Here is a 22,639-nt window from a genome sequence, read left to right as displayed (position 1 = left end):
TCTCAAATATTGGTATAAGAGGCATTTAAAAACAACAAATAGGTAAGGCTGGTAAACAAACTCCCTTTGTAATATAGTTAAAACACTAAGTACACGAACAAAGGAATTATGCTAAGAGCTTCAAGTAAAACCCAGTTACATAACAGATCCAACAGAATGACAGCAGATTTGGCAGCAGAAAAATCTGAAATCCAAGAGGTCTTGGAATGGTATATTCCAAATTCTAAAAGAATCTGCTAACTAAGACTACCCCTCCAAAAATCCTGCTTGTTATAGTTGAAGAAGAATTAATTTTCCATGATGATACCAAACAATTTTTGAGTACTAAGCTGGATCTTCAGAAAATACTTGAACTACTTCTTTAGAATGAAAAGATAAACACACTCAGAGACTAGAGGAAGACTAAAGTATGCTAGAATAGTAGTTAAGTTAATGAGGAAAAGAAAAGCATAAAACTATAAAATCAATGATTTGTTAGATAGTAATGTATACCTTTTAATATCCAAATATCAACAGTTTCAACTCCCTTGTTGAAAGGCACAAACTAGCAGATTGGTTGAGAAGATAGGACCTGTCTTTCTGCTGTCTCCAAATATGTCTCAAAGGCAGAGGCTGCTTTAGGACAAAAAGGTGCAAAAACTTATTCAGTGCAAGTAGCAAGCAAGTAGATAGAAATGATCCGCTCCCCAACAAAACACTTCCAACCTAAACAGGCAGGTGGCATGAAGGCAGTTGCTCCTTCAAGGAACACTCCATCAAAGGCACATTAGAAATTTTATTTTAATTTTTAAAAATATTTATTTACATTTTGGAGAACTGCATATGTGAGTCGCCATCTTTAAATAATTTTTTACTTTCCTGTTCTTTCTCCCTCCCTTCTCCCAACTACCTCACAAAGTCGTGGCTTCTTTTTCTTTACTTATTATTACATATATTAATACACATTAATCTGCTCAGTCCATTTAGTGTGGATCATATGTTATAGTTTTAGGGCTGATGACTTGATACTGGATGGCAAATCTGAGGGCTCATCTGTGGGGAAGACCGATTCTTCCTCTCTTCGAAGTTATTACTTGCCTATTGCTCTTCATCTAGGGGCAGGGCCTTGTGGGACTTCCTTCATCCATATTGGCATGTCCCATGGTGTTACCTTGTTCAGGTCTAGTTTAGGCAACCATTTTGTTGGGATTTTATGGGTTCAATTTTTCTTTCATATGTTGTGGAAAGATTCTTGACAATGTGAATATGTATTACTGTCATTGGTTAATAAATTGCTGACAGGCCAGTAGCCAGGCAGGAAGTTATATGGGAGACCCAAACTGAGAATGAGGGGAAGGAAGAAGGAAGGCAGAGTCACTGAAGACTCCAGCTAGTCTCCAAACAAGCGGGATGTATAAAAAATTAGGCAACAAGCCATGAGCTACATGGTAAAGCTTAAATAGAAATATAGACTAATTTAAATGTGAGAGTTACCCAATTAACAAGCCTGAGCGATTGGCTGAGCATTTACAATTAATATCAGCCTCACAGTGGTTATTTGGAAGCAGCTGCCGGGATGGGAATAGTCCATCTATAGTCATATAGAGGAAACACATCCTATGGGTCTTATCAATTGTTCTGCCCTCTATTCTGTGTTGTCCCCTGAGCCTTAGATGTAGGGAATGTGTTGTAGATTATCATTTGGGGCTGGGCACCCACAGTCAGTTGTTCTCTGCATTTTGACCATTTGTGGCTTTCTATAATAACTTGAGATTCTTCTCCCCCATTTTGCCTGTAATCTGAAGATTTGGGCTTTTTTTTTAATGATGTTTCACATTTTCTGCATGTTCCTTTCCTGAGCTTAAAATTTTTCATATTCTTGGCTTATGTGGTCAAATTCCTCTACTTTATTTCCAAGTCTTGATACTATTTCCTCTACTTGATTCATTCTACTTGTAAGGTTTTCCAATTGTGTTACTGATTTTTTCAATTCTATCTGTGTTTCTGGTTGAGTTCTCTTCAATATTTCTATCTCTGCTCAATTCCGTTAGTCCTTATTTTATTCAGTCACATGTTTGTGTTTTCTTGATCAGCATTTCAATGCTCAGCCTTGATTTTGGACCAGAGAAATGGGGTGTGCATCCTTACAATCCTTACACTCACTGGCATAGCTCAGATAGCACAGCTTTCACACCAGGCCACGCAGATCCAGCTGTTTGGATCGTTGTCATGCTTTCTATCTTAACACTGAATTGGAATCACTCCTTTCCTTCGCTGCAAGGTCACCACTGAGTGTGTGAAGGACACCCACCAGTTCTCCCTACCTGGTCTGAAATCAACTGGAAATTGAACAAGACAATTCTTGTCTTTATGTAATAGAGTGATCAAAGTCTTAGCAAGAGTAAGAAGACAAGAGAAGGAAATACAAGTGGTACGAGTGTGAAAGGAAGAAGGCAAAGTGTCCTTACATGCAAGCGATTAGCTTCTACATCAGAGACCAAAGAGACTACACTAGGAAATAATGAGAAACACTTTGAGCAAAACAGTAGGACAAAAATAATGAAAAATCAGTTACCTCCTGTATACTAGTAACAAAAATGCCAAGAAAGAGTCCAGGGACATGTTCCCTTTGAATTAGTTATGCCAGAGTGATAAAATACCTTGGAATATACCTACTTCATGAAGTGAAAGACATGTACAATTAAAACTTTAAAACATCTAGCTGAACTTGGTGGCATATGTCTTTAATCCCAGTACTCTGGAGGCAGTGGCAGGTGGAGTCCAATGTACATAGTGTTAAAAACAAAACAAAACAACTACAGCAGCAGCAACAACAATAACAAAAATCTTTAAAACATCTAAGAAAAAATTGAATATACTAGAAGATGGAAAGACCTTTCAAGTTCCTTGATTGGAAAAGAGCAAGATGATAAAAATAGATATCTTTTTGGAACTAATCTACAAATTTCCACAGAAGTAAAGCAGATCTTAAATTTATATGGAAGTACAGAAGACCCACAGTAGCCAAAACAATTTTGACAAAATGATGGTGCTAGAGGGACTTCAAGTCATACTACAGAGCCCTGCAACAAAACTGTTGCAAAATTCCCCTGAATTTTACAAAGATGCCAGAAACACACAATGGTTGGAAAAGAGCTTCTTCAACAAATGGCATTGGGAAAACTTGATATTCTCATGAAGAATGAAACTAAACACTCATGTTTGTGTCTGTCTGAAAATGAAATCCAAGTCGATCAAAGATATTAATGTAAGATCTGAAATCCTGAAATTATCAGGGAAAAGGAAAGCTACTTGAATTTGGAGGTGTAAGTCAGTACTTTTTGAAAAGAATTGCAGTTGACCTGGAGTCAAGGTCAGCTGTCACCAAATGGGACCTGGTGAAGTTAGAAATCTGTCCAGCAAAGGGACTTGTTAATCCAGTGAAGAAATAGTCTATAGAATGGGAAAATATCTTTTCAAGATATACATCTGAGAGAAAATTAGGATGAGAATATATAGAAAACAACTAAACAACAAGAGGACTACTCAGTAACTTGGCCAATGACATAAGCAGAGTTCATAAGAGATACAAATGGCTAGGAAATACATGACAATGATCAGCTTCACTGGAGTCAGATAATTGCAAAGCAAAACTCCACAGAAATCCCATCTCACCCAAGTCAGTTTGGTAGTCAATAAGGAGACAATGACAACATATGTTGGTGAGAATGTGGGGGTGTGGACAAAAGGGAAGTAGCCTTTATACTCTGTTCCGGGGAATGTAATGTCAGCGGCCACTAAGGAGGTCAGTATGGAGAATTTTCAAAAACGTTAAACTAAATCCAATGTATAAAGGCTGGGTATTTACCCAGAGACTCCAAGGTCACACATCACAGAAACAAAGCACATGTTGTGAAATATTGCAGCAATATGCACAGTAGCTAAGTCATGGAACCAGCCTAGGTGTGCATCGACAGAGGACTGGATAAAGAAAACGTGGTGTAAATACACAATGGACTTTCTGTCAGCCATTCAGGAAAATAAGAATGTCCAGTTCAGGCTAATTGATTAGACTGGTGTAATTAAGCGAATAAAGCCATTCTCAGGAAGATATTTCCATGTATTTTTTTTCACTTACGGTTCCTAGTTTTAGCAAATGGGGTGGTTAAGTTCAAGATACACAATATATACTTGTATGAAAAGTTAAAAAACCCAAACATTAAAGGTATTTTATATTAGAATTTTTGACAAAAATCTCTGACTTCTCATTTGTTTTACATATACTTTCATACTTTCAACAAGTTCTTATTAAATGTGTGGGGGCTACTGAATTATACCTTTTATTGCCACATACAGTACCTATCTTTTGTGATGAGCATGTTTTGGGCTGTGTATCAGATCACTCTGAAGTGACAGGAGACTGCAGAGGTGTCACTATAGTGTCAGGTACTCAGTATCTGTTCTCATTTGCTTTCTGTTGCTGTGATAAACACCATGACCAAAGGCAGCTTGGTGAGGAAAGGCTTTATTATATCTTCTAGCTTGTAGTCCATGATGAAGGGAAGTCAGGGCAGAAACGCAGGCAGCAGCCTGGAGGCAGACACTGCAACAGAAACCCCTTGGGGAGTGCTGTTAACTGCCTTGCTCCATGGTTTGCTCGGCTTGGGCTTGCTCTTTTCTATAGCCCATGCCCACCTATGTGCACAGGGGTGGCTCTACCTGCTGTGGACTGATTCTTCCCATATCAATCGCTAATGTGGACAACACCCCTTCAGACTTGCCTACAGGCCAGGCTTATACGAGGATTCTCAGTTCCAGTTCCCTTTTGCAAATGAGCCCAGCTTGTGTCAAGTGGACAGAATCTTACCAACACAGTCTCTCCAAGCACATTCCGCACAGCACTCGCCTCTCTGGCTGTATCTGCTTCATGGACTTACTGAAGTCTTATAATGATACAAACTTATGTTGAATTTTTGGTAGTGAAATTAATTAGAATTAACTGTCTAAACACAATATTAGTATGAAAACAAGATTTAGTGTGTCTTTTGTGACTTGAGGAAGGATAAAAATGAGTGTAATTTCTAATAAAAAACAGAAAAATATCATTAAAACACGTCTTAAAGATGTTTAAGCAGACTCTCAGGCTCTCAGTCGTTTCCTGTAACCTCTCTGGTGATCAGGTGTGTCCCTCTTGAGTCACCAGGTAGTGTGTGCCTTCTTCCCTTGGAAGGTGGCGTGTGGAAATTGCCAGTTTTCCTGGCAGTTCCCGGAGATGCCCTGACATGTCTCAGTGCACATTGTGTCTGGTTTGAGCTCAGTTTTGTCACCCAAACTTCTGTGGCTGTGTAGTGCGTGGTTTTTTTTCTTTTATTTGTAGAGTTTATTGCTCCCTTTTATAAAGCACAGGTAGGTGGAATGGCTACATATTATTTCATATTTACTTGAGGTTATCTCCAAATATTATCTTTAGAAAACTACGCCCTTTTTAAAAATTGAATTAAAATTGCTGAATAGAACGTTCGTTGTTGTAAAAATGATTCTGGAAGTGTTTTTTTCATAAAATACAATTATGAATGTTTGAAAGCTACCCTCATATATCACTGTACATTAAAACTTTAGTATAAATTCATTATTTCCATACTGTTATTGTGGAGGGCCTTATGAACATTAGTTTACTAAAATATTACTATACTCTCTTGTGTCAAGATTTTACTTGAAAACAAATGAGTCTGGATTCTGCTGTTCTTAGCGTGTCTGTAGTGACGCTCGTAGGTAACTGTCTCCCTTCCATGACTAGTTCGGGAGGGTTGCAGCTCTGGATTTAATTAGATATCACCTGGTAGGCTCCTGGAGCCTGGAGATGCTTTCTTCACTAGATACTGGTTCTTGCTGCTGCGTACTTGTGTGATGTGCTGAATGGTCATGGCTCCTTCTACAACTGCATGGAGAGGGCGAATGCCAGCATGCATAGTAGAGGAGATGAGAAGAGATGATTCCTGATTCCTGGAGAGAGATGTTCAGTGAAGTAGTCCTTTACTGAATCTATATCATCTCTCTGCTTATGAGAATTCACCCATTCCTTATTATTATGTCCCTTTTGTTGAACTCTGGTGTAGGATCACTTACTATAGTGTTAATTGGAGCAGCAGTAATTACCCTCAGGGAACCATCAAGATTGGGTGTTTGACCCTCAGAGGAGGGGACCCAACCATTCCATCCTGCAGCTCTCCCAGCTGTGGGTATTTCTGTTCAGCTGCATAAAGTGTTGGGAGTGGAGGTTTGGAGGTTAACTGAAAGAGGAACTTTGTCAAATGCAGCTATGGAAAGCAAGATAATTGTGAAATTTAATTAATGATCTTGGTGAATGATTGATTATATATGGGAATCAGGGGGAGAGGAAGGGTATAAATGATTGCCATATTTTGCTTTGTGTGTCTTTGGAGAGGATGCTGTCACTGTCGCTGTTAAGGCTGTAATTTAGGCAAAAACTTCAGTTGTAAACATCCTAAATGTGAGGTGTTGGGCTATTCAGGAAGTGATATGGGAAAGTAGGATACACACACACACACACACACATATATATATATATATATACATATATACATGTATGTATATTGTGGACTTCATAAAACCATCTAAGCTGAAAGAAGTTGGAATACATAAAGTTGAAGTTACTGGTGTAGATTAGGTTTCCTATGCAGAACACGAAAGAGGGAAGTACGGAGCTTCAGAAGCACTTGCATTTGTTCAGGAGGAAGTGGTAGGGAAAGCGGAAGGGGAAGTGTTTTACAGAAACCATGTGTTTCATCTTACAGTCTTTCTAAAGCAGTTCCAATACCGTTGTCACTGTGGATTTTAGAATATTTAAAAGTAGATTGTTTGTTTCTTAGATGCTGCATGGTAGCAGCCTGGGTTGAGTGGACTTCCCATCTAATACTAGCATTTACTCTTCTCTTTCATAAGAATGGCTTCTTTACAAGGCCATAAGGCAGTGATTCTCAACTTGTGGTCGCAACTCCTTTGGATTGCATATCAGATGTGCTGCATATCAGATATTTATAGTATGATTCATAACAGTAGCATAATTACAGTTATGAAGTAGCAACAAAAATAGTTTATTGTTGGCGGTCACCATAGCATGGGGAACTGTATTAAAGTATGGCAGCATTAGGAAGGTTGAGAATCACTACTATAAATGAGCTATATTCTGTGAGACATAAATCCAAGAAAGAGGTTTCCGTGAGTTATTTCCAATCATTAATTTGCTAGTTAGATGTCTTATTTTGGAGTATGTATAAAAAATTCGTTATTGATCACTGGTAATTTGCTCTGAATGATTTCATATTCTAGTTCATTTTTTTGTTACTTGTTTCTATGTTTGACATGTGTTAGCAATTATGATCATTTTGTGTGAGAATAATGTATTTTTATTAGAAATATTCTGAAACTCAAAGTTTTTCTTGATTAAAGAAATTTCTGTAGAAATAAAACCATTTAGTAACACAGGAAGCTTATCTGTTGTTTGTGGTCAGCAGTATGGCAAACCTAACTAACTTGTGAATACATATCTAGAAGTAACTGTGTGTGTGTGTGTGTGTGTGTGTGTGTGTGTGTGTGAGAGAGAGAGAGAGAGAGAGAGAGAGAGAGAGAGGGAGGGAGGGAGGGAGGGAGGGAGGGAGGGAGGGAGGGACAGACAGAGAGATGTGTGTGTGTGTGTGTGTGTGTGTGTGTGTGTGTGTGTGACAGACAGACCGAGAGACAAAGAGACAGAGAGGCAGAGAGACAAATGGGGAGAATGTGAATATAAAACCTCATACTTAATTCTAATATATATAGAAGTATAATTTTCACTTATCACTATTATTAAAATGATTCAAAGAACAAAAACTTTTTTCCTCTCTTCACCCCTGCACAAAGTAACTTTACTTTATACTGTACCTGTAATTAAGGAAGAAAGTAAGTTCTAGGAACTAGGAGGACTTCAGCTACTGATCTTTGTGCATCCTGCTTTATACTGTCAGGGAGAACAGTTCAACAGCACAGCTGCTCTGTCACTGACATGAGCTGAGAGGAGGTTTTCCCCCTCTATACTGTTTATACACTTGTCTATAGACCTGCTGGCTGGTTGAATTTTAAAGAGTGAAGAGGTTTAAAGACTTGTCCCCTGAGGGATGCTGCTGCCAGTTGGGAAGCGAGCTGAGGCTGCTTTGCAGGAGTGTGTTGCATGCATGTTGCTTATGGAAAAGAGGGGTGTTTGTGAAAGATTAAGCAACTAAGTGAGGGGCTTCCTCCTTAATTTGAGCATTAAAATTGATGTGAAATATACAGCTAGTTTACATATATTCAGAGGTAGACATTGACTTTGGGTGCTTTTTATTGTTTCTGAATTATGTGTGCAATTTAGCAAGAGTTTATCTTATACTCTTTATAGGTGTAGTAAATATGGTAAATGACTTCATGTTATATGACACAAGCTAACAATTAAGCAGCAGTCAAGTGAAAACAGCTGTCCTCATTGTAATGAGCTGGATTCAGTCATTTATTTCATGTCTAGTGACTTCTTTAATTACATTTAGTAAAATATTGTAAAAGTAAGATAACTTTCAAACATGGGCCTGTGCTCAAACTTTTAATGGCACACATTCATAAGCAAGCCTGCATACTTGCCCTACGGCTAGAATGCTCATAATATGATGTTTTTCTTTATATTTCTGTGAGTTAGTTCCCGAGAAGCTTCCTTAGGTATTGCTATTGGATTTCTACAGTATTTTAATTTAAACTGATAATTTCCATACATATATTTAAATTAAGAAATTCACTTAAATATCTAGTACTATATTTCTAATGTAGGCTAATGCATTTGAATCTGTCTGATTTTACTGGGGTTTAGTTTTTCTGATAAAAGGTGTTAGTTGAAGTGACTGCTTCCTTAATACATTTGCTTCTTTGCTTCTTACCAGGCATTGTCTTTAGTTTCTGTTCCTTTGAGATCACCTAACTAATTTCTATGATGTCTGTAATTATAGGTGGAAATTTAGAATCAAAGTTAAAGTTGAGTGTCTTGCTCAGCTACATCAAAGTGCGTTTTTGTGTTTTTCCAACTGTCTGACAGTTGTTTGCATTTTATTATAATTTGATAAATATTATCTCTAGATTTTTAATGAAATTGTCTGTTTTAGTAAAACATTGATTTAAATATTTATCTACTTAATATTTTAATGTTTAACTGTATTATAATAGAGACTTATTTAAGATGCACATTTAAGAGGGCTATTTGAAATAAATTTAGTACCATGTAAATGTATATTTTAGAGTCTATACAAAAATCTCTTCATTAAAAAGAAAGCATTTGAGTGTGGAACATGCAGAGTTGTTATACTTCTCAGTAATTCACTCTGCTGCCAACTTCATTCCCCTTTCTCTGCCTGCATTTTAATTGAAACAACATTTATATTTTTGAGCCAGAATCTGTGAAAAGTCCCTGTGGCTAGCCTGTGGTACAAGTAGCAGCAGACACAGCTTGCCCATATGGTGCAGTGCTTCTTGTGAGATCCATATGGCCTTGTTGAAGGGGATCCCAGCAGGGATGCGAAGGGTGTTAATACCCTTCAGGCCAGGCCTTTCCCCCCTGGGGCTTCCGGGCATTGTCAGTGCAATCTGCCAAAGCACACACTTAATTCCTTTTTAATAATCAATTATTTTAGTCTGAGAACCTGTGCCTTTGTCTTAAAAATACTTTACTCGCTCCTTGAAAATGTCTCAAAAAAAGTTTGAACTGCATTTAAAAACCATTCTAAAGCATCGCTTTATTTTGAATTTGCATTTGTAGGAAGTACTGCAGAGCGTGCCCAAGTTCTGTTTTCCCTTTGACGTGGAAAGGTACAGTATAAGTTAATAATTAAGATAACTTTATACCTTCTTAGCACACATTTCAAAGTGATTAAATATACTTTTTTTTTGTTTTTTTATGAGACAGGGTTTCTCTGTATTGTTTTGGAGGCTATCCGTCCAGCTAAATATACATTTTAAGAAAATGACATGTGTCTTCATTTTTTTCTATCCAAATACTGGAGATGAGAGGTTCAGAATTAGATAATTAGATAATGCCTATCCGATTATTCTCTTGCTTCCTCTGCCATGGCCAGTGAGGAGGTTTTAAAGTAATGTTGGCCACAGGTTATGTTTCTTCTTTTTATTCTTGAGGTATAGATTATAAGCACTAGCAGAAAAACATGTCATTGGTCTTTGATCAGGGCCTTCAGATGGTCTTTTCAAACTCGATGTGTGTCCCCTGCTCTCACTCCCAGCTCGTCCTGATTGGAAGAGCATCTGTGTGATGTTGTGAACTCACTGTCAGTTGTCTCCCGACAACAGCAGCATGGAACAGTGCTTTAGTGCGGCGGCTGTGGGAAGCTTCCCTGGTAGCTTTGAAAATTCCATTTTGTTTATGTGTCACTGTAAATACCAAATGAACTTCTTGCATGTAGTTGGAATTTAGTATAATATGTATCTTAGGAAATAATGACGTTTATTGTTTTTAATATGGTTTATCACCATTGCTAGTTTTATTTGAGTGTACTATAAAAAGTTTTTAAAAGAAAACTTATTTTAGCAAGACACTTTTCCAAGGACTAGTGAAACTGAAATTTTATTGTATAGATTGTGAAGTGATCTAATAATATGCTAGTTGATACTAATAAATATTGTTGATGAAAATTATTTTCTTACCTTATTTGTGGAGAATTAATTGTTTTGTCTTACTCCAACATTAGGGTATTAAATTAATAGTAAGAGCAAAATAAAGGAAGAACAATTACAACAGGATATTATAAATCGTGAACACTAGAGCATACATTATTCACTGGGGGATTTATTTGAAGTTTATAAAACTAGAAATATCCCTGTACATTTAGATGTATACTTGCCCTGGCCATTTAGATGTGTACTTGTTTAATAATTGGTGTTTTTCACAAAATAATTTACTGTTTTAGGTGACTGGTAGTGGTTTTTTTTCAACTTTTCAAAAATCCATGTGACTATTTTAAAACCCAAATTTATGTCATCAATATTTTGTTTTGGGACTAAGAACCTCATGTTCTATTTTGGTTTCATGAACTAGTTTGTGGAAATATTTTTATGCATTTTAAACAGAGGTAAGCATTCTATCTAGTAACTTATATCATCACTTATGCTGAAGTGGGACATATCATTGGATTCTATGCTATTTACTTTGAAATCAGGTAAAACTCATTACAGATAACCTAGTAGACTTCTTTTGTAGGAAGTATATTCTTTTAAGTCGGTGTTTGATTCTACAGCTTAGTGATAATTCTAAAAGATAGTGCTAAGGAAAAATACCAGTAGTTCTTAGTGTAATGTACTACATTGGATAATAATTTCAACAGAAGGAGCAATTCAACACCATCACAGGATGAAGCAGCATGATTTGCTATTCAAGTAGTTAAATCTTGGGAAAAGTAGATTACCTTAGACAAGAAAGAGGCTACAAGTAAGTGTAGAGGTTGAATCTGTTGATTTTTTTTTCTACAGAGTTAGTAACCATGGCTCCCACCTCATGATGTATTTTATTGGTAACTTATTCTTCCGAAAATGTCAAATGAGGGTTGACTTCTGAGTGGGGCATTTGATTGTGTTGACATTCTCCACTCATGTGCTACTAGACAGTATTGTGATGCTTGGCTCGTGACTCATGAGTTTGTTGAGTTGTTTGACAGATTCATGACCCTTTAGTTATAGGACATTATTCCAGCTTCTATAACCCAGATTAGGAAGGTGAAGCCAATGTAAACACTAGTCAAGCATTTGTGTCCTCAAGAAAATGAGCACAGATTTAATGCTCTGATGTTGTTGTATCTTAGGGCCTCTCAGAATCAAGTTGGACAGCACTTTACCTTCGTACTGACAGACATTGAGAGTAAGCAGAGATTTGGGTTCTGCAGACTCACATCAGGAGGCAGTATTTGTTTATGTATTCTTAGGTGAGTAATTGTAACCAACACTTGGCTATAAAATAAATTATCTTGCTTTTCTGCTTTATCATGCTTGGGATTTCAGAAAAATCAAAACAAAGTAACTTTATATTTTCATTTTCTTTACTTGTTCAGTCTAAATCCTACTTGTGAGAAATTATCTCCACACACAGAATAAATTGTTTACCAATAATATTAGAAATTTTCTTAAAAGAGCTAAGTCTTTTAAAGGTAAGGTGTTGTGGATTTATCACCAAAAATTAAATATGAATATGTGAGTTGTGATATGTATAAGTAGGATAACATTTAGTAAGGTTAATATATACTCTTTTCTGTCATTGATGCATGTGTGATTTTTTTTTGTGACTGAATTTCTGTTTTAAGGCAAAGGTTGCAAACTTGTAGTTGGAGAAAGAATTCCAGACTTTTGTTAGGCCACTGGGTATTTTAAAAAGTTTAAAAGATGTTGTTAACCTATATATTTTAGGAAGTTTTGTATAGAATTTATATTCCTAATTCCTTTTGAGAAATGGGGATATTTGCTAATTGCAGGTCCTGCCTATCCCAGTGGAAACAACAAGCTGGAAGTAAATAGGGTTTAATTATTTGATGATCTTGCTAGATTTCCTAGTCCCCTCCTGAAAAGGACAGTGGTCTGAGTTGTTGGCAGTTGAGAAAGAAGTGTTTAAATTTAGAGTTTCTATACGATGTCATAGTGATCAAAGAATCCAGATGTAGCCTATAAAAAGTAGAATTTTTTACTATCATTATATAATAGATAATGGCAATTCTACACTCAATAAAATGACAATAGAATAATAATATTCAATTTTCAGATTAACATATGAAGAAAACCTTGTATATTAGTTACTTTTTATTGCTGTGGTTAAATACCATGACCAAGGCAACTTATGAAGGGAAGTGTTTATTTGGGCTTTTGGTTTTGAAGAGCTAAGAGTCCATCATCATCATCATCATCATCATCATCATAGCAGGGAGCAGGCAGCCGGCATGATGGCAGGAACATCTGAGAGCTCACCTTCCAAAACATAGCCAGGAAATCAAAGAGTCCCAACAAAAAATGGTCCCAACATTTTATCCATCAAAGCTAGTGGGTTAGTGAAATACTTTCTCCAGCAAGGCCACACCTCCTAAAACTACTAAGACAGGCACCAGCTGGATATTAAGTATTTAAATGCCTGAACTATGGGGGACACCTCCTTAAAGCCAGCACACCTTGGTATAAAATTTATGGCTTCTCTGTTCATTTGCTATTGAGCTATATTTGTCAGTCACTGAGAGGCATGCATGGTAGCACATGCCTACAATAGCAGTACTTGGAAACGAAAGCAAGAGGATTGCAAATTCAAGTCTAGTCTCTGTATATAGTGAGATCTGGTATTTAATAAAAACACTCCAAAGAAATGTTCAATCTGGAATTTTTTCTTTATTTGAATCAAAATGGATAAGTATTTTTAAGAATAAATGTGCTTTTCATTGAGGGACCACTTTTTAAAAATTCCTTGTGATAATTATATTTAAAACTTACGCTTTGTCAAAAAGAACCTTATGTTTCAAAGTATAGGTTGATTTTTTTTTTCCAGCCCTCTATGGCCTGCAACTCGTTATGTAGAATAGGCTGGCTTCAAACTCATAGTGATGAGCTTGCTTTTGCCTCCCGAGTATTGGGATTGAAGACAGACAATGCCACATCTTGTTCATGTGTTGGAATTTTTAGCTGGAGGAGGTTGTTTAGATAATGGGGTGGGGTTGGAGATTTGGGGTTTTAGTGGAGAGAGGCTCTTTTATCCTAGTTTCAAAGCTAAAGCTTAAAGGAGAACATGTTTTTGTGTACTCTAACAAGTAGATTTTTTCCCTGTGAAAAACCAAGACAATAGGCACTTTGTAATTTTATCTATGAATTTTTGAAAAATTTCATTGAAAACAAAAATTTACCGAAGAGTTCCAGGAGTATAGTGAGCTGTTGTACATATATCACTCAGATTCTTCAATTACATCATCTCTATTGCCTCATTCCTTCTCTTTTTCGCAGTTTTCCCTAGTATTTTTTATCACCCATTAGAGAATAAGCTATAGACATCATTGTTTAGATTTTAATCTGCATCCTTCAAATTGATTTCCTGATACTATTTATAATTAAAGAGTTTGAACTGTTGCCTGTTTTATCTCAAAATATTTTGAATATAGTGAACCCGTTAGTAAGCCAAATCATTAATGTATATTTATACTAGTTTATATAAGTTTCTTAAAGTTTTTAAAATAAAGAAAGCTACTATTATCACAAAACATTTGTGTAAAACATGAAATATGCTTCTTGTTAAATGTGTTATATATACATATGTATATGTCTGTAAGCCAGTTGTCATTAATTTATAGAAGTTATTATATTGACTCAAATTTGTGCATTTGGGAGTACAGCTGAGTTTTCTTTTGGATTCCTGAGTTAGAAATGGTTTTATCTGCAAAAATGATTATATTATGTGAATGTAATAAAAGTAAAAGCATATGTTAATAAGATAGCATTTTATAGTGAGTATCATTGGTTATTGGGTTTTTTAGTTGTAATGTTCTTTTATAGTTAGTCTCTTTTTGGTTGTTTGATAGTGATTCTTACGGGTAACTAATAAATGGGTTGTACTTGGTGAGACATCCTGAGGAAGCTTTTAAGCAAAATTCCTTGTTTCCTCTGGGATTAGAAAAGCATTGCAGGCTTGATGGGGATGTACCCATCTTTGTCCTTCAAAGTCAGAGTGCTTTAGTTAGTGTTAGTTATCCCTCCTCACATTCCCTCCTCTGCTCTGCCCTCCTATTCCCAGTCCCATTTAAACAGTTCCATTCCATTATTCCTCTTTCCCTCTATATCAATGTCTCCTGTCTCTTTCTCCCACACTGTTTTTCTCATTTCTACGGCTAGTCCAAATGAAGTGTGCATACCAAGTTTTAAATCCACTATCCACATTGAGAGAAAACATGAGATAGTTATTTTCTTATTTGGGTTTCTATGGCTTGATGCAACACCACGAAAAAAAACGAAAAAGAAAGGGTTTATTTGACTTATACTTTAGCATTGCTGTTTATCACTGATGAAAGTCAGGGCAGGAACTCAAACAGGACAGGATACTGGAGGTAGGAGGCCATGGAGAGGAGCTGCTTACACTTGCTTGCTACCTATGGCTTGCACAGCCTGCTGTCTTATAGAACCCTGGACCACAAGCCTAGGGATGGCACCACCCACCATGGGCTGATGAGGTGGGCAAGAAGTGCCCACCCTTGGTTAGGGAGCTATTGGTAATTTATAGCTTCTTGGGCAGGGAAATCCAGTTTTCTTAAAAGGTATGGCTCCTGGTAGGTGGGCCACTCTCTCCAAGGCAGAACCCGCCCCCAAGAATATTTAGTTGACATATACTGACTGAATGGATTAAAAAATATCAGGATGTGAAATAGTGACCTCTGAAAGAAAAATAATGTGCTGATGCGGTGACTATGATGGGTAGGAATCCAGGAATTAGTGAATTTATCTGATTTCCATTTAAAATGGTCAATATGAGAAGTGTTTATTGATTGAAAAATGTGTTATATATTTCTTACTAGATTTTATACTTTTTGTTTTGTTTGTTATGTTTTTGTTTTTGTTTTTTGAGACAGAGTTTCTCTGTGTAACCCTGGTTGTCCTGGAATTCACTCTGTAAACCAGGTTGGCCTCGAACTCACAGAGCTTCACCTACCTCTGCCTCCTGAGTGCTGATATTAAAGGAGTGTGCCACCACCACCCAGCTTAGATTTTGTGTTGTACACTAAGAATGTACTAGAAAAAGTTTGAGATAATACAGATATTATACACACATTCAAAGCTTAGAATTAAATAGTAATTTTTGTGTAAAAGTGCTGGAGAAGGGACATGAAAGTGTCTCCAGAGCTACCCAGAATCTCTCAGACTTTTCCATTTGTAACAGGTATCCAGTCTGGAGAGAGAGTTGCTGTTTTTCTGACTATGACTAAAGGCTGAAGAAGCTTTAAAATGTTGACAGTCATGTTGGCTAAGCCTTTGATTGGAATTGTGTACTTACTATGGCTAAGACTAACTGAAGAACTTTCAAAGTGCTTTCACCAGCAAGTCACAGCACATACACACAGGTCTACCAAAGAAAACACAAACCATCAGTGTTTGTGACACATAATGTTTGCACTGAGACATTAAAGTTTCAGTATTGGGTCCTTATGACCAAAGGTCTATTTATGTATTTTTGTACAGTTTATCAAGTTATTAACTGTTGTTAGTTTTTATAACTTAAATAATGCATGGATATTTTTAAAATAGTTCATAGGAGCTCTGTTGACTATAATATTCTCCTGTGCAAGTGTCCAGAAATACCATATGTGGTTAATCTGACAATTGCTTTTATTCTTACTTTCCTGATAAGTTGGTACTGCACATGTACTGCTAAAACCATGTGTTAGTTTTCTCCCAGAATTATGTCATCATAATATTTGCCAGTTAACATGTTTTTAATTGCTATTTTTCTTGTTTAATTTTTAGAAGAAAAATTAAAGTTTAGTACAATGTAATATTAAAATTCCATTTAATTTGAGGCTTGTGATGTCTGAATTCTTTCTCTGCAGTGTCTGTCCTGGTTTAGCAAGATTTCAAAGCTGTCCTCAGAGATCACTAACTTAAGTCTTATTGCTTATGTTTAGAATTGCTTTCATATGCTAGCAAAGAGTCAAGAAATACTCTTCCACCTCTAATTTCATTAACTTAATTTTACAACTATAAAAATGTCGCCAAGGGTTCAAAATGAAATACTCTAATGAGGAGGGCAGATTTATGTTGAAGGCTTTTGTAGCCCCGTTTGCTACCTGTAACTCACACCAAACTTGAAGGCTTCAGGTTCTTCCTTTGGACAAATCCCTTAGAAACAGAATGTTTCAATTTTTCACATTTTGTGTCAATTTTCTAAAGGACAAACAACCTCTAGACATGAGAGGTTTTCCTAAGGAAAGGTGGTTTCCTTACTTTTATTTGATTACTATGTGTTAGGTTCCTGCTGATCACTCAGGCTGGTAGTGGCTGTTTGACTATTTGACAAAAAACATTTCCTTTCCTTTATTTAACCTTTGACTTTGGGATGTAAAATTTTTACTAGCACTATAGTGGAAGTTCGAGTGTATGGGAATTTTCTGACGCCACCAGATGCGCTCATGATTTTGTATATGCCTCTGTCCTTCGCCTCTTGTCTTCACTGGAAATTTAGGACATAATCTTACAATTACACTGTAGCTTCCTGGCTTTTAGAAGAGTCATTTGTTTTGTGTTTATATATTTACAAATTTATAACAGTCACACAGTTTGTTGATGAGGTTACATTTTCACTTTAAAAACATTCAAATGAGAAAACAGATTCATTTTCCACATTTGGTTGACTGTTTTAACTTCCTGGCATTCTTATTAAACAGAAAAGCAAAACAACAAATTTTAAGTACATTCATAAGTACAAAAAATAGGAGAAATTTAAGTTACTGGTAATCATTTTAGGAGTTTATATGTTAGTGAAGATTACTTTGAACATATTGCTTAGAAATTACCCAAGAAACTAGAAAAAATAAAGTCTCCCCCAAATTAAAACCCACGTGAATATTTCTTACCCTTGAAAGCATATATGATTTACAATATTTATTGTATGTGAATGTTATAGTCAAGTAAAAAGTTTTAGATAAAATGTTGTTATTTAAAAAGAGTTGCTATTTAACTTGCTACGAATTTTGCTGCAAAAGTGAAATCAATTCTTGCTAAAAACACTGGAGTTATTTCACTCTTTGTGGACCATCAGAAAATGAAATCAGAGGTAGCATTCTCTGTTGAGCACTTGCTTCCTATTTGGGTTGTGGATTTAGTTTGCTTCAGGGATCAGTCAGGCAGGAGACCCAAAGGAGAACTAGATTAGGTGCCTCATTACAGGAAATGGAGGAAAGCGCAGTGCCTTGAACAGCACATGGTACAAAGGATGACCTCTCAGCCCCAGACTTCTGTTAGAGGAATATTGTGTGGCTAGAGTCCACTTCTTATAATTTCTAGAGGAACAAGAAATTGAGATTTTTCAGATGCTTTATCTGAGATTTAGAATCTGACAGTTTGTTAGGTTAAACACAGCCATAAAACTGCTGGCGTAGAAAACAGCTCTGAGTTGGCTGGCTGCAGCTGCAGGTAGCCAGCCTGCAACCTCTCCTCTGCATGATTGCAGATTTGTAGCAGAAATGCCTTGCTTTATCATGTTCCTAGGAGCATGCCTGGTGTTTCCAGATTAACTCCACTTAGATATGAGTGCTATTTTTATTAAAAAGTGTGACTGATTTATTGCAATGAGCAACTCATCACTGAAAACGAGCACGTTTTCGCGCTTGGTTCTTTGTGGTTATAGTACATGTTGATGTGCCAGGGAATGATCTTGCGGAAATCTCATTATGTCTTATTATTTAAAAATGTATTATAAAAAGAGAAAACTCATTTGGAGTTGAGTTTTGGGCAGGATGGCAAATATGGATCTATTTGCAGCCATTTAGTTTGACTAGCATCATTTGTTCATGATGCTGTCTTTTTTCCAGTGTGTATTTCTGGCTTCTTTATTTTAAAATATCAGGTGTGCATAGGTATGTGGATTTATACCTGGGTCTTCAACTCGACTCCATTGATCAGCCTGTGTAATTTTGCACCAGTGCCAAGCTGCTTTTATTACTATAGCTCTGTAGAACTTGAAATAGGGGATGGTTCTTTTGTTCTTCTGCAGTTCTTTCATTACTCGAGGTTGTTTTAGCTATTCTTGTGTGTCTGTGTGTGTTTCCATATAAAGTTGAAAATTGTCCTTTCAAGATATATGAATAATTGTGTTGGAATTGTGATGGGAATTGAATTTCAAGGTGTAAGCACGAATTCTCTTTGGTCTTAATAATAAAAAACTCAGAGTCAGATATTGGGGTTGAAGCTGGAAGATAAGAGAAGCAAAATGTCCATCCACTAGAGTGTTTTCACCTCTACTAATGCTCAGATCAAAGGGGTGATCCTGTCCTCAGACTGCATCCTCAGACTGCCTGCTTCAGACTGCTGCCTCAGACTCTTGCTTCAGCCTGCCCTAAGCTCCTGCCTCCTCCTGCCTTATATTCCTCTCACCGCCCAGCCATATCTCTTCCTGCCTCCACCTCCTTCGTGCTGGGATTAAAGGCATGGCACTCCAAGTGCTAGGATCATCTTTGTATGAGTTCTGTTTCTCTTTTAGACTGGATCAATTTCGTGTAGCCCAGGGTGACCTTGAGCTAACAGAGATCTGTCTGCCCCTTCTCCTGAGTGCTGGGATTAAAGGCCACTACCGGGCCTCTGTGGCTAACTAGTGTTGCTAGCTTTGTACTCTGATCTTTGGGAAAGCTTTATTTATTAGATCATAAACAAAATATCACCACAGAAAGGGTGTTGGCTTTTGTCAAAGGCATTTCAGCATCTAATGAGATGATCATATGGTTTTTGTCTTTTGGTTTGTTTATATAATGGATTACATAATTAATTTACTTATGTTGAACCATCCTTACATTTCTGGGATGAGGCCACTTGATCATGGATGATCATTTTGATGTGTTCTTCAAGTATTTTATTGAGTACTTTTGCATTTATGTTCATAAGTAAAATTTGTAATTCTTTTTCTTCATGGGGTCTTCATGTATTTTAGGTATCATGGTAATTGTGGCCTTGTAAAGCAAATTGGGCAATGTGCTTCTGTTTATGTTTTGGGCAATTAATTGTAGATTATTAGCATTAACACTGTTTTGAAAGTCGGCTCTTTTTGATTGGGAGACTTATAGTACTTCTTCTATTTTAATAGGTCATTTTATATTGCTTGTCTGATCTTGATTTAACTTTTGTAGGTGTTATGTACCAAGAAACTTGCCTATTTCTTTTAGACTTCCTATTTGGTAAAGTACAGGTTTTTAAAATATGTTCTTATGAGTCTCTGGATTTCCTCAGTGTTCTCTTGTTATGTCCCCTTTTTCATCTGTAACTTTGTTAATTTGAATATTCTTTTTCTGCCTTCTAATTATTTTGGCTATGAGTTTGTCAGTTTTACTGATTTTTCTCAAAGAGCCAACTGTTCCATTGATTCTTTTTGTTGTTGTTGTTTTGTTTGTTTCTACTTTATTAATTGCAGCCCTGTGTTTGCTTTTTTCTGTCCACTCCTGGATGTGATTTCTTCTTTTTTGTTCTAGAGCTTGCAGGTGTACTGTTATTATGTAGGCAGTTACTGCTATGAGCTTGTCAGAACTGCCTTTATTGTGTTCCAAATGTCTGGGTATGTTGTGTCTTCATTATTACTCAACTCTAGGATGTCTTTCTTAACCCATTTTTCATTCAGTAGTGAGTTATTCATTTTCTATGAATTTCCAAGATTTCTGTTGTATTCAGTTTTAATCTGTAGTGGTCAGATAAGATGCAGGGTGTTATTTCAGTTTTCATGTATCTGTTGCAACTTGCTTTTTGTCTCAGCATGTATATTTTGGAGAAAGTTCATTGACGTGATGAGAAGGTATCATCTTTTGTTTTTTGGGTGAAATGTCCCACAAATACCTGAAGGGTCATTTGGCTTATAATGTCAATTAGTTCCGTATTTGTTGTTCAGTTTTTGTCTGAATGTCCTGTTTATTGTCGAGAGTGGGCTATTGAAGTCTCCAACTATTGGTGTGTGATTTAAACTGTAGTAGTATCTCTTTTACAGACTTCGGTGCCTTTGTCTTTGGGGCATAGATGTTAAGAACTGATGTGTCATCTTGGTGAATTTTTCTCTTGATTAGTATATAATGTCCTTCCTATCTTTTCTGGTTAGTTTTGCTTTGAAGTCTGCCTTGGCAGATATTAAAATATCCATATCTGTTTACTTCTTAGGTCCATTTGCTTGGAATATCTTTAATCATCCTTTTACCCTGAGGTGATGTCTGTCCTTAATGTTAAGTAAGGTGTTTGTTGAATGTAACAGGAAGATGAATCCTATTTTTGTATCTGTCCTGCTAGTCTGTTTCTTTTTTGGGGTAGAGGGATTGAAGCCATTAATGTTGAGAGTTATTAAAGAGCAGTGTTTGTTGATTCCAGTTATTTGTGTGATGTGATTCCCACCCCCTTTTGATTTGCTAGACTAAGATTATTTATTCCTGTCTTCTTGGGTTTGGTTATCTTCTTCAGACTGAAGTTTTATTTCTGGCTCCTTCCATAGGGCTGGATTTATAGACAGATACTACTTCTAATTTGGTTCTGTCTTATAATGCCTTTCTTTTTCCATGTATTGTGATTGGACATTTTGCTGACTATGGTCTGATTTGGCCTCTGTGGTCTCTTAGAGCATCTGTTCATGTCCTTCTGACTTTCAGAGTTTCAATTGAGATGTCAGGTCTTATTCTTATAGGTCTTCATATTTTGCTTGGTCCTTTTCCCTTGCAACTTTTTTTTAAAATAGATTTTGCCTCAGAAAGTTTATTTGTGAGAACAGCATAGAGCACAGGCCATCTTCAAATAGTGTGCAGGTATGCCGCACCATTCTGTCTTCACATTGGCACATAGAAACCTTTCCTGTGGGGCCTTCACAAAGGTCCCAGACAACTTTGGGAGCCTGAGCTGGAGCTGCAGTCTGGGCCTGAACTGGAGCTGAGACCTCTGTTTTGATTTGAACTTTGGGCTTTGGTGTCTGGGTTTACAACTCTTGGGCATGTAGCCTAGAAACTGATTCCCAAGCTTGGGATGAGTGATGAAAGCAAGAAGGCTCAATTTGTGGTTGGGTCCTTTTGGCAGCTTGGATTCAACCACCTTAGGCTTCACACGGGCCTGCAAGGCCTCTGCATGAGCACTTATTGCCTTTGTATTCTTTAGGCTTTTTTTGTTGTACTTCTTGGCAAAGTACATGTTCTTCAGGAGCTTGGGGTCAACCCTGTCAGCTTTTCAACTGACCCGAACCGATCTTGTCTGCTGGACCCAGGATCCGAGGACCTTAAAGAATGCTGCGAACTACAGTCCTATGCTGTAGACACCCTTACTTCAGTTACAGTGCACTGTAAGCTGTGCAGGAATGAAACAAAGAAAGCAATGATCTAAGGGAAGGTTGTTTGAGCTCAGAAAAACATGATCAGAAAAATATGTATGTAAATACCAGTAAGCACTTAATAAATATGAACAGGCTACCTTTTCCCAGAACTTTCTCAGGACAGACCAACTTAACCACAATTGCCTGGCACGTACTATAGATTACATCTGGGAAAGCAAGAAAGCAAGGCAGAAGACCATATCCAGATTCTGGGTACACTGATCAGATTGGGTTCTGTAGCTGTGGTCTGACATCCAACAAGAATAAACATGTATTATAAATTAAATGTAAATGTTTGTCACAAGAGGCATGCATCTGAGGTAAAAGCCCCCTCCCTTCCCCAAGGCATTGTTCACCATGGTTCATTCTTTTGATCATGTTTCAACCCCCTCTTAAGATAATAGCATCTTTATGACCAGGGTTTTTTGATGCTGTTTTCAGGATTTGTTGTATGTTCTTGGACTTGGTCATGTCTGAAAGGTAACCTGTGGCCCTGGAAGAGCCTGGGATCAGAAGAGAAAGAGAAAGGCTACCCCTTGCAGC

General features: G+C 36.9%; 1 protein-coding gene across 4 annotated transcripts in view; it reads left to right on the top strand.

The window, feature by feature from the left end:
* Dennd1b (DENN domain containing 1B) overlaps positions 1-22,639 on the top strand; it is a 207,267-nt gene that overhangs the window by 63,235 nt on the left and 121,393 nt on the right. For 3 of the 4 annotated variants that reach the window (XM_040737711.1, XM_040737712.1, XM_040737710.1), the window contains exons 4-5: positions 9,809-9,858; positions 11,859-11,978. The exons of the other annotated variant lie outside the window; for it this stretch is intronic. In XM_040737711.1, the coding sequence (XP_040593645.1) occupies positions 9,809-9,858; positions 11,859-11,978 (170 nt within the window). The remainder of the gene's footprint in view (positions 1-9,808; positions 9,859-11,858; positions 11,979-22,639) is intronic. 4 annotated transcript variants of the gene reach the window in all.

The sequence above is a fragment of the Mesocricetus auratus genome, unplaced genomic scaffold (assembly GCF_017639785.1).
Source record: "Mesocricetus auratus isolate SY011 unplaced genomic scaffold, BCM_Maur_2.0 Super-Scaffold_100676, whole genome shotgun sequence".
Taxonomy (NCBI): Eukaryota; Metazoa; Chordata; class Mammalia; order Rodentia; family Cricetidae; genus Mesocricetus; species Mesocricetus auratus.
Note: the sequence above shows the minus strand (reverse complement) of the source record. Positions and strands in the feature narration are given on the sequence as shown.